This window comes from Rissa tridactyla, chromosome 8, assembly GCF_028500815.1.
Source record: "Rissa tridactyla isolate bRisTri1 chromosome 8, bRisTri1.patW.cur.20221130, whole genome shotgun sequence".
In the NCBI taxonomy this organism is placed as follows: domain Eukaryota; kingdom Metazoa; phylum Chordata; class Aves; order Charadriiformes; family Laridae; genus Rissa; species Rissa tridactyla.
Genome location: NC_071473.1, coordinates 17528339 through 17543423, shown reverse-complemented (window position 1 = coordinate 17543423; position 15085 = coordinate 17528339). Strand labels below are relative to the sequence as shown.

Genomic DNA, 15085 nt, shown 5'->3' with positions numbered 1-15085 from the left:
CGCGGCAGGCTCTGGGAAAGAATCACGGTTTGTTTTTTAAGACACCACTTTATATGAGCAGGGAGGATGGGGTTTTCCTCCCAGTTCGGCCCCTCAGGCATTTATCTTCGGTCCTGCTCGCTCGCTCGTACACGTGGGCAGGGATGGTCCTAGAACCATCCCTGGGACGGATGAGCCTAGAACCATCCCCACATTTGGAGGGAGCACTAGAAGAAACACCCTCCTAAAGCAAAAGCTCTCGTTACCCATCAAGGTGCCAGCTCAGTTCCCAGCATTTATGGGATTTCCCAGCATTTATGGGATTTCCCCAGCGCACCCCAGAACAAATCAAGTCAGATTTGGCTCTGGGATCTCTCCATCGCAGTGGGATCTGTCGGTGCTGGTGCTGAGCTCCAGCTGATCCTCTGCCACCGGAGGTGTCGGGCAGAGGGACGGGAGCCCTCCTGCCCGGCCTTGGGAGAAAAAGATGCTGATGAAAAGCCATTTGCTCCATCTGGAGTTCACTCAGAGGGATCAAACTTGCGCCAGCAGGGCAAAGTGGCAGCGTTTGGACCGCAGGCACCAAGAGTGAAGCAAACCTTCCCTTCCTCTGCCAGAGGGCACACAGAGCAGCTCTCCGTGCCTTCTCCAAGGGTTTTTTTTTGTCTTTTTTTTTAGAAAAAGAAGATTTCTCAAAGCCCTGTATTACAGCAGCTGGAAAGAAAACACAGCCATACTGTCCTTGCGACAGCTGAACGAACAACTACATTAGAGCTGTTCATTCACAGCAGGGCGCGTACACGGCAGGGTGGAAGGGTCCTGCTCGTTGCTGCAGACGTTGGCCTCCCGTAGAAGAGCAGCGTTTCGGGCACGTGCTGTGTTTGTACAGCAGGAGAGCACCAGAGCGAGAGAGACAAAAGTCCCGCTGCCATCGTGTTGCCTTGACTTCGCAAAGGCTGCTCTCGCCAGCCTGATTCTCCCCTTTCGGGTAAATACTCCACACCCCAAAGAACTTCTGCAGCTTCCACTGGTGCAAAGCGGCTTGAGATCCAACCAACGCCTCATTTTGCATCACCCACAAACCCCCAGACTGCCTCGACACATGCGAGGCCAAAAAGGGCTAGCAAGAAGGTGTAGGGGTGCTCTGAAAAACTGGGAGGGATGGATGGAGAACTGCTCAGCAGCAGTCCCTGTTCTGCCTGGACACTGGGGAGCAAAGCAACTGAGCGAAGGCCCTTGCTTCGCTCTCATCACCCCTGCGCCCTCTGAGCACACACAAATGGGTGATGGATGGAGACAGACAGACAGACAGAAGCCCCTCTTGTAACCTTGGTTCAGCTTTCATGGACTTACGGACATCAGCATCTCTCTAGGACACCTCCCTGAAGTTAAACGTGACATGAACCTTCACAGAGCCGGAGTCTAAAGTCATCACCAGGAGAATTCCTAGAATCACAGAATCGCCTTGGTTGGAAGGGACGTTTCAGATCATCGAGTCCAACCATCAACCTAATTCTGACAAAACTGATCACTAACCCGTGTCCCTCAGCACCACGTCTGCCCCTCTGTTAAATACCTCCAGGGATGGCGACTCCACCGCTTCCCTGGGCAGACTGTCCCCGTGTTCGATAACCCCTTCGGTGAAGACAGGGCTGTTCAAGTGAACTGGATTCAAACAGAGGAGAGGCTGCTGCAGCCAACATCATCCCTGGCATGGGAGAAGGCGGCTTTCACTAGCCTCCAAGATCAAAACAAAAGCCTCCTAAACCCCCCCACACACACACTTTAAAAAGCATAAATCCAGCAAGACTACTTACATACCTAAAGCTGGGGACTTGCTTAAGTGCTTTACTGGCTTTATGCTGCACTTCCTAGAAACACCGGTCAGGCTCTTAACACTGGAGCAGAAGGAGGGCAAGGGAGATTTGTCAGCGGAGGTTTGCCCTGCCAGCTCGTTCCCGGACACCCCAGGACATTGCAGCGTCCCTGAGCCGAGCCTGGCAGCTCCCCGGTCTCCCCCGTGCTTTGTTTTGGGGGAAACCACCCCCCCCCCGCCACCTCCAGCCGGCACCGCACGTCCCCAGTGCCCACAGCAGCGATGGAGCTACGTGGTGGCCTGGCCCAGCTCCACGGGGTGGGAGGCGGCGGGGACGTCCTGCAGCAGAGAGGGCTTGGGGGTGACAGCGGCCATCCGCATTCGCAGATTTCCCTGCGTCCTTCAAAGGGATACTTTTTGCCTGTCTGAAAAAGATTTAATGCCAACCTGGAAATAACTTTGCTTCCAGACACTGAAGAAAATCCTGTTTGTTTGTTGTTTGTTTGTTTTGGGGTTTTTTTTGTTTTTTTTTTAAAATACAAAACCCAGCCCTTCCCACTGGAAAAGCTTGAATTTAACTATAAACTCAAGTATTATAATGAGCACAAAGTAAACTATTCCAAAGAAACAAAAACACCACCTCAAAACACTCCAACCCACCAGTAAATTGATTTAAAACCCACCCCTGTTGCGGTTACCGTCGCTGACCCTCTCAACACGAAGCATAACCAGGAGCTGAACAGCTCAGGCCATCAGAACATCCCTGAGTTAGACGATTAATTTATCAAATCACTACAAAACACCTTATTGATGGGAAAGACCGGTAAGGGCCAGGCTGAATGAGGGAGCAACCCTTGAGAGCAGCACGTTGACCATCCTCCTTCAGCCGCGCTGAGGATGTGCAGTGATTTATTGATTTTTTTATTTATTTTTTTTTTAAAAGATGATCTGTAACACAATTCGCAAACTTTCTTTGTATTTAGCAAATAAGATTCTTTTTTTCCTCCTGTAATACTAGCCGAGATGAGGCTTCCAAAAGCGAGAGCCCTATTAAAATTAAACCTAATCGGTCAATGAGTTAAGAGGCAGTCGAAACTGTAAACAAAGTCCTTCCGAGCAGGAGCGTGGAGAACTTTGCTTTACATTTCATCACAGATTAAGCAACTAAACCTCAAGAAAAGATGCAAGGAGGAGACAGGCAAAGCAAGGGGATGTAGGTGAGGTATTACCAAACATCTGCTGAAGCAAAGCAAACCCAAGCCCTGGGCCCTGGGCAAAGGTGCGGCCGCGGGGCACAGAAAGCTCTTTTTTATGGCCTCACGAGCAGCCAGTTTGTGCACTGAGCCTTTAAACACCCCACCCCCACCCCTGCCACATCTCTCATTTGGTCAAATTTGGCTTTCTGTGAGCAGGCAGAAAGTAAGCACTTTTTCCAGCTTAGAAAAAAAAAATAAATAAATCAAATACACTTAAAGACGTCCATGGGCTTGGCCAGGCCGCAAGTGCTGGGGGGACTCGTCAGGAACATCCCCACCACGTTCAGAACGGGCTCAGTGTCACCTGTATCAGTGCGTTTGAAGTTTTTCTCAAATAAAACGCACCCTTCAGGTAAACGTCAGACCTTAAAAAGCTGGGACGGATGCACACAGAGCCCCCGAACTGAACCAGGACCACGGTTCGACCGGAGTCCCCATCCCCGACACCCCGTGGGATTTCCCCCCGGTGCCAGACCCGCTGAGCACGACATCGGCCACATCTCGGAGCTTTTAGAGGGATTTGGGCAAAACGCCGGGAATTTGAAAGCCCGGCAGCGAGCCCTCCTGCTTCTAAAAGGAAACAGGGGGATGAAATCAGCATCAGGGTGACGCGACGACAAAACCGCCTTGAGGAGACTTCTCCAGCAGCAGCTCATCGATCGCTCGAGTACAGACCGTTTGATTAAATGTTGTCAAGTGCTGTAAAAACCGCACTGATTAAAAAAAAAAAATAAAAAAAAAGCTGTTTGAGTACGAGGGGAGGAAACAAGACTATTGGGAGTCACCTGCAAGGTCCTGGCTTTGATCTGTGATGGACAGAAGCTTTAGCAAGGCGTTGCCTTGGAGAGGAGAGCAAAGTCTGGCTCCCGGGGAAATTCCTCCCAGGCATTTTCTGCAGGGCTCGTTCCCGGAGCCATCCTGGCATCCCAAAGCTCTGCCGTCCTTGGCTGCAAACACTCGGAAGCTTGGGAGGGGAAGGGGGGGGCGGGGGGGGGAGAGGAAAAGGAAAAACAACTCTGTTTTCCCAGCAAGCGTGAGCCTATTTGTGATAACGCCAGCACTGATTGCACGCAGGGGGAGACGGATGGAGACGGACCGGCTACAAAACCCACCCTCCAAGGACACCCTCGCCTGCTGACCGCGGCCAGGGCCCCCAGCCCTGCTCGGGAACACCCGGAGACACCACACTGTGGGACAGGCTCTGTCTGAAAGGAGAGGAGATGAAGAACATCCCACCGAGATAGCCCGGACGGCGATGCCCAGTCCGGCACGGCCAACAGTGATGTGGCATTAGCCTGCCGGGGACGCGTGCCCACCCAGCAGCAGGCAACCTGCGCTTAAATGGGCTTAAATCAATTTAAAGCCAGGGAGAAGGGAGGTTAAGTTGCGTTTATGTTTCCGCCTGAGCCTGCATTAAGAGAAGCACCCTCGAAGGCCCGCAGTGCCCCACGGCAGCGCGACCTCCGGGCACCGGCAGCCAAAACCCATAATACACACCGGGGGCCAACACCAGCAGCAAAGCACCGGCTTCTCAGCCACAATATTTCCCTCTTCCCAAATATTTGGGCAATGTCCACTTTTCGGAGAAGCCAGGGAGCCTGCTCTCAGCCTAGGGTGGAGGCAACTTTCACAACCCAGCCCCTGAAGCTGGGTTTAAAGGCCGCTACGCTCGATAATTCCCCTCAAGGCTGGGCAAGAGAACCACGCTGCAGCTGTAGGGGCAAATCGAAACACCCCCCCCCCCAACCCGCCGCAGAAAAAACCCCAAACTAGAAAACAACTCACAAGACACCAGATCTTGCGGACTGTCCTCAGCACCCTGAAAGCCTGCAGCCACCGTCCCTCCTGGTCCAGCTCCCCAAAGAAGACCCCGTGCAGAGAGGACTACAGAGATACCATCACGTGCACACACCCCATGGACTACAGGGAGGAAAGAACCATTCCTAAATGTGGCTGCCCCATCCCTGGAGGTGTTCAAGGCCAGGTTGGACAGGGCTTGGAGCAACCTGGGCTGGTGGGAGGTGTCCCTGCCCAAGGCAGGGGGGTGGCACTGGATGGTCTTTAAGGTCCCTTCCAACCCAAACCATTCTGTGATTCTAAATATACCGCACACAACGACGTACTCGGTAAGAAAACAGCAAGCGGGTTGATGCCCAACCTGCCTCTTCCTGGCACCTCCGGGGCTGAGAGCAGTCCCCGGGATGGAGATCTGCCACCCCCCTAGAAACCCAATCCTTCCTCGTTCCGTGTCAGCGCTCAAAACCTACCTGCGGACACATGGCCTCTTTGCCCAAGTCAAATCCAGCTCCGGGAGCAGGCACCGCCAGGAGCTGCCGGCTGCTTCTGCGAGGCAGGAGGGAAGCAAAGTCCAGGAGAAGCCGGGTGCGAGGCTTACCGACCCAGCGCCGGTGGGAACAGAGTGCCTTTTGTTCCCGACCTCGGGCGATAAGGAGAGGCGAGCTGGTGCACACTTCCCTGCCGTGTGACCGCAGCCCTCCCGCTTAGGCGAATACCAAAATAAAAGCACGATTTCCAAACCCCAGGTGCGCACGCCTTCTTTTCCCGTGAAACCATCACCCATTAGAAAAAAAAAAAAAAAGGTTAATTTTGAAGAGGACCTATAAAGGCTTCCACAGCTTATCTCACCCTTCCTGATATTTCTGGTGAATATTTAAGCACTAAATGACAAATTCCTTCCTTATAGCCACAAATAGAAAAAACAAATCAAGCTTGCCTTGCTCGCTAGGGGAAGATGAGGAGCACCTCGCGACTGATAAGCCGTGACAAACGCCCTTTGGGTGACTCAGACGGCGATCTGTGATAAGCAATGACGGTATTGCCCTCCAAGAAGGGCTGGGGCTTCGGTCATGGCGATAACCAAATTTACAAACACACCAACCCTTACCCAAGCAGCTGCTTTCTGCAAACACGGGAGCCCCGTCAGAGCCAGCGCCGTGGGGTGACCCGATCCACAGGATCCTCCCTTCCCCGCGGCAGCCGGTGGCATACAAAGTTTGCAACGCACCGCTCAAACCCAGAAGTTTTGATGGTTTTGTCTGTTTTTCTGTTTCTTCTCTACAAAAGACTTCACACACGTCAAGCCTCAGACTCCCTTAGTTGCGCCTGTCGAGCATAAACAAACGTATTTCTCTCCATTACCTTCCCAAATCACATTTTCTCATTTTCTCTGGGTTGTCCTTGCTCTCCACTGAGCCGCGTCCTTCCTGAAGCACAGTGCCCTGAGCGGGACCTATCACTCAGCAGCTCTGACTGGAAGCGTCTTGCACCTTGATAACCAGTTGACCTTCTGTGCTGAGTCCAAAGAAAAGCAAGGCCCCCTGGTAACGCGCAGGGCAGGGGGGGAGTTAGGCTTTAACCCTGGCTCTGCTTGGATCTCCAGGTCACTGTCCTTTCGCTCTCCCGGCTCCTCTGTGTGTGCTGCAAGACCTCAGGGGAGCTCTAGCACCACCGGAGCATCACAGAATGGCAGGGGTTAGAAGGGACCTCTGGAGATCATCCAGTCTGACCCCGTTGGCCAAAGCAGGGTCACCCAGAGCAGGTGGCACAGGAACGCGTCCAGGCGGGTTTGGAATGTCTCCAGAGACGGAGACTCCACCACCTCTCTGGGCAGCCTGTGCCAGGGCTCTGCCACCCTCACAGCAAAGAAGTTCCTTCTCATGTTTAGGTGGAACTTCCTATGCTCAAGTTTGTGCCCGTTACCTCTTGTCCTCTCCCCGGGGCACCACTGAGAAGAGTCTGGCCCCATCCTCCTGACACCCACCCTTTAGATATTGATGAGCATGGATGAGATCCCCTCTCGGTCTTCTCCAGGCTGAACAGTCCCAGGGCTCCCAGCCTTTCCTCAGCAGAGAGGTGCTCCAGGCCCCTCAGCATCTTCGTAGTCCTCTGAAGTCACACGCCCCTACAGTAAAAACGGTCAAAAAGGCCAATGGCATCCTGGGGGGCATCAAGAAGAGAATGGCCAGCAGGTGGAGGGAGGTCATCCTCCCCCTCTCCTCTGCCCTGGGGAGGCCACATCTGGAGTGCTGGGTCCAGTTCTGGGCTCCCCGGTTCAAGAAGGACAGGGAACTGCTGGAGAGGGGACAGCAAAAGGCTACCAAGATGCTGAGGGGACTGGAACACCTCTCTGATGAAGAAAGGCTGAGGGATTTGGGTCTCTTCAGTCTGGAAAAAAGATGACTGAGGGGGGACCTTATCAACACTTATAAATACTGAAAGGGTGGGTGTCAGGAGGATGGGGCCAGGCTCTTTTCAGTGGTGCCCAGGGACAGGACAAGGGGTAACGGGCACAAACTTGAGCATAGGAAGTTCCACCTAAACATGAGAAGGAACTTCTTTCCTGTGAGGGTGGCAGAGCCCTTGCACAGGCTGCCCAGAGAGGTGGTGGAGTCTCCATCTCTGGAGACATTCCAAACCCGCCTGGACGCGTTCCTGTGCCACCTGCTCTGGGTGACCCTGCTCTGGCAGGGGGTTGGACTAGATGATCTCCAGAGGTCCCTTCCAACCCCTATCAGTCTGTGGTTCTGTAAAGCTAATTAGAAAACCCCAACCACCACCAGTTTTACTTTCCGAACTCTTATTGAGACACCTTTGCTTCCAACGCCGCTTGGCCCGCTGGCAGCCTTCTGATGTTGCCGTCCGGCTCCCACGTTTCTCAGCCCCACGCACTGCGCTGGCAGGTCAAGATAAGGCTCCAAGGTCTTTGTTTTCCAAACTCCTTCCAACCTATCTTGCACAAGGCAAACACTCCAAATATGATCCTTTCAGACCAGCAAAGAAATTTCTCACCGTAGCCCTGGATTACAGTCCTGCCGTCAGGGACATTTGTGCCTGATTCACCCTCCCGGTCCTTTCCTCTAAAATGTACTGAGTCAATACAACATGTGAATTTCCTTGGTATTTTCAGGCTTTTTGTTACAAAATTGTCACCACAGACTGATTTTGGAGTTCAGTCCAGCAATTTTAGTAATTTAATTACTGCATTTTCTTGTGCCAAATCAATACAAAGATAATATAGACTGTTCGCTTCTTTGCTGCGGAAACCGTGCTCTGCACGTATGAAGGGGACAGGCAGGTCCCTTTGCCGCTCCGTGCTGGGGAACAGAAAGGCTTTGGGGACAGCGGGGACATTGCTCAGGACAGATGAACAGAGGTAAAACCACATCCATCACATTTCACAGCCCAGCAGTTCTGGCCACCTACGAGATTCTGAGTGCAGCAGCTGTTTATGCCGAAATTATCACCAATTCCAGCAGTGACTCAGAGAGCGATCTGTGATTTTCTTTTGTTTGGACACGATGATGCTTTTGGGTCAACGCTGTGGAGAGAAGCCCGTTGAGGGCAGTCCTTGGAATGGCACTGGTAAGGAAAGCCTGAGCCGAGGGGTGAAGAGCTGCAGTCTTCACAGGCTGCATCTTCATCTCCACCTTCCCATCCCCACCACCACGGTACAGCAATGCCGGCATGGGAAAGGACCGCAGAGCTTCATACCTGTGTTTGGGTAACGATGGAACAGCACACAGAGTCCCCGGCAGAGCTGGCGAGCTGAATTATAGAATTGCCTCGGTTGGCAGGGACCTTTCAGATCATCGAGTCCAACCATCCACCTAACTCTGACAAAACCCACCACTAAACCATATCTCTAAGCGCCACGTCTACCTGGCTTTTAAATACCTCCAGGGATGGTGACTCCACCACTGCCCTGGGCAGCCTGTTCCAATGCTTAATAACCTTTCAGTGAAGAAATTTTTCCTAATATCCATCCTAAACCTCCCTGGCACAACTTGAGGCTGTTTCCTCTTGTCCCATGGCCTGTTCTTTGGGAGAAGAGACCGACCCCCCCTGGCTACCCCCTCCTTTCAGGGAGCTGTAGAGAGCGAGAAGGTCTCCCCTCAGCCTCCTCTTCTCCAGGCTGAACACCCCCAGCTTGTGCTCCAGACTTGTGCTGGAGGACTTGTGCTCCAGACCCCTCACCAGCTCCGCTGCCCTTCTCTGGACACGCTCCAGCCCCTCAGTGTCACCTCAACACGCTGCGAGCCCCTTGGGCAGCTGCGAGGCAGGTTGCCTGTGAAGGCTGCAAAGGTTAACCCCCGTTTTTTTCAGACCAGCTGGCCTCTAGCAGCCACGCAGCCGCTGGCGACGGTGGTGCAGAGTGGAAGAGGAGGAAAAACCTCACACAATCTGTTGAGGATTGCAAAGTGGGTCCACCACCACGGCAGAAAACATGCACTCCAAATACTCTCTCTGCTCACACAGCACAGCTCTCTCTGCCTTAGGGGAAAGCAAATAATAATAAGTAAGAAGAAAGGAGGGCTCAGAAGGTCCACTGGGCTAACTGGGAGGAAAGTGAGCGAGTACAACCACCCTGCGTGGGCTCCTTGCGAAACACAAGCCATGAGGAGCCATCGCTGATGCCCCCGGGGAACTGATGCTCCTGCACACCCAAGTTGTGGTACGCCAGGTAGTCAGCAGCAGCTTTTGTGTTACCAGCGCACAGCTGGGATGCTGCGAGCCTTCCGGCCCCTTTGCAGAAACTCTCACTCGGATTTTTGCCCTTCAAGAAGCATTAAATTCAATTGGTTCACATGAAAAAAAAAATAAAAAATAATAATCCAATTTTAACAGAGGCAACAGTTCTTCCAGCGGCTGCACCTCCGGACAGGCGGGCTGGAGAGAGCCAGGAGTATTCCCTCCTCCCAAAATGCACAGAATTAGATGTGGGAGCTCCCCAAGGCCATGTTTAGTCCCCAGATCCACTCCTGCTGTGCTGTACAACTTGCTACTGAACATTTAGCCGGAGGGGACATGCCTTGCGGGGGGAATAAGGCTCGCAGGGGGCCCATGTGCATGCCTGGTTAGCCTTGCTGTTTTCGGCGAGCAAAATCCTCCTCTCGGCAGCGGTGCACAGCTCAGCGCGACGCCTTTTCCCGGCTACTGCCGAGAGGAGCCACGGCGGCCGCCCAGCAGATGGCAACAGCCCTGCGTAAGGCGCACAGCACCGCACAGCCGCAGGGGTTTCGGCTGCCCTGCTTTGCAGATTACAAAAAGGGACTTTCTACAACCTTGCTGGCCCAAGTTCCCATGGCTAAAATAGGTATTTGTGCTATTTATCCTGCTCCCGGCCAGCCTTTACGGAGCACAGCCTTCCACCGGCTCTGCCTCTCCTCCAGCCCACCTGAGGTTACACATCTCCATCGAATCACAGAATGGTTTGGGTTGGAAGGGACCTTAAAACCCACCCAGTGCCACCCCCTGCCCTGGGCAGGGACACCTCCCACCACACCACGTTGCTCCAAGCCCCCTCCAACCTGCCCTTAAACACCTCCAGGGATGGGGCAGCCACAGCTTCTCTGGGCAACCTGGGACAGGGGCTCACCACCCTCAGAATGAAAAATTTCTTCCAAATACCTAATCTCAATCTCCCCTCCTTCAGTTTGACACCATTCCCCCTCGTCCCATGGCTGCCCTCCCTGATCCAGAGTCCCTCCCCAGCTTTCCTGGAGCCCCTTTAGGGACTGGAAGGGGCTCCAAGGTCTCCCCGGAGCCTTCTCTTCTCCAGGCTGAACCCCCCCAGCTCTCTCAGCCTGTCCTCACAGCAGAGGGGCTCCAGCCCTCCCAGCATCTCCGGGGCCTCCTCTGGCCCCGCTCCAACAGCTCCGTGTCCTTCTGCTGTTGGTGCCCCAGAGCTGGAGGCAGCACTGCAGGGGGGTCTCCCCAGAGCGGAGCAGAGGGCTGCATCCCCAATCCCAGCCAAACTCCGGCAGCACACCGAATTTTTGTGGCTTCTTTCATTTTGGGAAAGTCAGCCTTCCCGCCCTGCATTGCTCATCTGCCCCTGGGAGCCAGGGCAGAGGGGACAGAGAGCCCTTGTCCTAGGGCAAGCCACAGCGGGCATCATGAAAGCTAACTCCAAATTCACCTTTTTCCCCTCCCCAGGGCATCGCAAACGAGTCCCTGTACCTCAGAGCTGAGTCACGAGCTTCACGGGAGGCGAGGAGAACTCCTACCTTCCAGTTAGTCAGCAGCAAAGCTGCACTAGCCCAGCCTGGGGGAAAACAGGCAAGGACTCAGGTGTCCGGACAGACAGACTCCAAGCTCCCTTTACGTAGCTATTACAAAGCAGGGTGGCCAAAACCGCTGTAATTATTTTTCGGTGACGTTTCCCCCTGCAGAAGTAAGAAGCGCTCAGCTTTCACCCAGCTGCCCCGCAACCACCAGCTTCCACCTGGGTCAGAGAGAAAGACACTACCTGGGGGCAGGGTAACGCCGGCGAAGGGGATGCTCTCCCTGCTCGGGAGCGGGGGGACAGGATGAGATTCCTCTTGCACTAGGGACCGCGATGGCTCGCGATGCCCTGCAAGCACAGCTGGACACACAAGAAGCCACGTGGCCGCAGGAATCCGAGTACCTGCGTTTCCAATCCCCTGCCAGCCGCTGTCTCAGCGGAGCCACGCCACCAGAAATCCTCTCTGAAACCAGTTTAACTGACAGATCTGCTGGCCGGACAGACCTGGCAAGGTGCAACAAGAGCCAGAAGCTCCGCACCACACCAGCGGCTGAACTGTGGAAGTACCCGACATTACACAGGTCCCTGCCTGAAGCGTCAAAGTTCAGACCTTGCCCCCTTTGAGAGGTTTTTACGCCCTTACTGGAAGGCGCAAATGTTGGCTCCTCTCTCCGCAGAGCAAACACTCGCTGAGAGACACCAAGACTGGGCACTCCGGGCTCACCACAGATGTTCAGCTCGCTCTGATGACAGCCACCAGAAGAGGGGATGACTCACCCGAGAAGAGCAACCTTATTAACAAAGAGAGGACATTTTCATTTAGATGGCTTAAAGCACTTGTTTACACTTGTTTGAACAAACATTTAGGCAGAAAAGCTCTCTGTCAAGGCCCCAACACTTGGAGAACCAAGCACTCTAGCCACTGCGATTTTGTGCTGTTTAAGCAGGAACAGACGACGCTCCAAACCCAACAACCACAATTACTCTCAGGACTGCAGCGCAGCAAATGCGGCACCCCTCCTTCAGCTCGCCTTTCAAACGCCCTCTGGTGTGACACGAGAGGAGAAGAGCCAGCTGTGCCCCTTCACCCCATGGCCCTGCCAAAGCTCACACGGTGTCCGAAGTCCCCCAGCTGTGTTTTGGGGGCTGAGAAAGAAGCTGTGGCGTTAAAAAGGCTCTTTTAAGCTCTTTAAGCTGCCACAGAGCACCAAGTTTGAGAGCTGCGCGCTCGCTGTGCGCCCTCTTCCCAGGTCCTGGGCAAGAGGTATTCAGGACAGGTTCAGGACAAGAGGTAACGGGTGCGAACTTGACCATAGGAAGTTCCACCTAAACATGAGGAGGAACTTCTTTGCTGTGAGGGTGGCAGAGCCCCTGGCACAGGCTGCCCAGAGAGGTGGTGGAGTCTCCGTCTCTGGAGACATTCCAAACCCCACCTGGGCGCGTTCCTGTGTGGAGGGTCACCTGCTCTGGGTGACCCTGCTTTGGCCAATGGGGTTGGACTGGATGATCTCCAGAGGTCCCTTCCGACCCCTGCCAGTCTGTGATTCTGAAACGGGGGACATTTGAGAATACAAACTGCTTTTTGGTGGCGTGGGAGGTCTCCTTGGAGGAAAGGCAACTTTTGGAAGGATGCTTTTCCCCCCTCCTCTCTTCCAGGTGGATCCAAGCAAGGCGGAACGTCTATTGGGAAAGGCTATTTATACTGTTTTCTGTCTTAGGGTTTCCAGAGCAGCTGTCTGCTGCACCTAACGAAGGAGGACCTGCCGGAGTCTCCCCACCAGCAGCCAGCTCTGCCAGGCAGGGCAGCACGGGGAAAAACTCTCATTTGCTGCTCCCAGCAGGTTGCTTCTCTCATCCCCCCCCTCCCCGGAACAGCTCAAGCTTTCCAAGGTACAGCACTACAGGACGTGTGGAATAAAACGCATGTTGGGAGCTCACTGCTCAGCTGAAGGAGAACAAAAAAAACCCCCGCACCCCAAGACGGCAATTTATTTTTACACTTGCAACACCGAGCGGTATTTCTCGATCATGTTCTCATTTGCTGAACCTCTACGAAATCCTTGCAGGCTGGAAATTATTTCGAATCATGTATCCAAGACAACAAGGGTAATTCTTCCCCGGCATATTAAACGTAGACACCGACAGAGCTCTGATCTTTAGACGATTACCCTGAACTCAGTATAGGAATCCATTTACATCTTTCTGAAAAGGAGATTTCGGGATTCATCACCTTTTTCCTTTGGGTCACCTTGTCGTTTCAAGGAAATGATGGCCCAGCAGCAGAAGTATTTCATCCCAGCGGGGCACACACCCGGCTTGTTGGTATTCCTGCCCAGAATAGCTTGCAGCACTGACAGAGCTCATCTGTGTTAAATTAGCCCTTAGAAAACATCCCTCGCTCTGAATCTCAGAAGATCGTCCCTTGACGCAGGTCTGAGGAGCAAAAAGCAAAAGCCCTTCTGCACGAGCACGGTGACACAGGCTGTCACAGCCTCTAAACTGCGGTTAAAAAGCCCATTTGTGACCATGTACCAGAGAGAAAGAATATGAAAACCCCTCTCCCTTCTTGCCCTCCTGTCCCTATTACTGGCTTTTGTAACTATCTTTCAAAAAGCGAAAAATAAATACGCCCTTGAAAGCCTTCCAGAGGAGGAACCCAGGACCACATGCCCTTAAGGCTGTGTTCATCCTAAGGGCGTAAGGGACTTGCTTGGGGTGACGGTGGAAGTCTGTGGACTTGATCAAGAATGGGAGCCAGCAAACCAGCTCAAAAGAAAACTCGTGCCTGGCTGGGAAATGGGATGACGACCTGGTCAACTGTCAAGCACGAGTCATCAAAGTGAGAGCTTCAAGCCACCTCAAGTGACGGACCCATGCTTCTCACTAACATAGAATCATAGAACGTGTTGGGTTGGAAGGGACCTCTGAAGGCCATCTAGTCCAACCCCCCTGCAGTAAACAGGAACATCTTCACCTAGATCAGGTTGCTCAGAGTCTCATCCAGCATGACCTTGAATGTCTCCAGGGATGGGACCTCCACCACCTCTCTGGGCAACCTGGGCCAGTGTCTCTCCACCCTCAGTGTAAAGAACTTCTTCCTAATGTCTCATCTAAACCCGCCCTGCTCTAGTTTAAAACCATTGCCAAACATGGGGAAGACCAGTTGCCCAACACTCAATTTATCATTAGGAAACTCAAAAGAATAGCTCGAGCCTTTTATCAAGAAGTCACAAGGCCAAAATAATGTATTACAGACTATACAAATCAAAGATGTATAATTGCATGCAAATATAAAGGAGGTTGGGAGTCCCTTCACAAGTAACAGTTTGTGTGATAAAAACCATCCAGAATACCAAGACACAAGAGTCAAAAAATTGAAGAGGAAAGTTTGGAAAAGGCAAAGCAGAAGGAAGAGATTCAGTCCCCACGTGGGACTAGGGAGCCAGCCGGCCCTTTGCTCTGAAGGCACCTCCAGCACCGTCTGCTCCAGGCTGGAAGGCACGGAGCAGGACCGGAGGAAGCCTACCAAGGAAAGCCCAAAAGCCCACAAACACAGACAACAGGTCAAGGTAGGACCTACTGGGGGAGAGCAGATACAGGATGTTACGCCAATGTGTTCCTGTGCTAAGGAATACAGAGGGGAAGGGAAGGATGGAGGCCATAACTTTAACAAAAGGAAAAAACCACGTCAGATAAGCATCCTTGATCAAGCCCAAGAACAGAGAGAGAGAGAAAAATCTATATTTTTCTCTTCTGCTTTGCCTTTTACTGGCCAAACAGCACTAAGTGCCAACATCAGGCCACTCCACTGTGCCTCTCAGGTAGGCTCTTGGTTGGTACATCTCAAAATCAGGTTCTCCAAACTTAGAAACTCCAGCGACGAGACAAACACGAGAGCAGCGGGCCCCCTTCCCACAGCACTGGGGTTCCACCACAAAAAGGGTCTCCCTCTTTCCCCCAGGGCACCGTGCTCTGGCGTTCTGCCCACTAAGACAGCGCTAGCTGCGG

The 15085-nt window shown here is 53.2% G+C and overlaps 1 protein-coding gene across 6 annotated transcripts in view; it reads right to left on the bottom strand.

Annotated features, from left to right (window-relative positions):
• RAB11FIP3 (RAB11 family interacting protein 3) overlaps nt 1-15085 on the bottom strand; it is an 85219-nt gene that overhangs the window by 27372 nt on the left and 42762 nt on the right. The window contains exons 1-2 of one of the 6 annotated variants that reach the window (XM_054211058.1): nt 5319-5574; nt 4837-4971 (exon numbers count right to left, since the gene is read on the bottom strand). The exons of 2 other annotated variants lie outside the window; for them this stretch is intronic. Coding sequence is in view for 2 of the 4 variants with exons in the window: in XM_054211057.1 (XP_054067032.1) it covers nt 5319-5330 (12 nt within the window). In the remaining 2 variants the exon portion in view is untranslated. Of the gene's footprint in view, nt 1-1332; nt 1352-4836; nt 4972-5318; nt 5603-6210; nt 6332-15085 lie in introns of those variants that run through there. 3 more of the 6 variants (XM_054211059.1, XM_054211057.1, XM_054211056.1) reach the window with 3 other exon arrangements.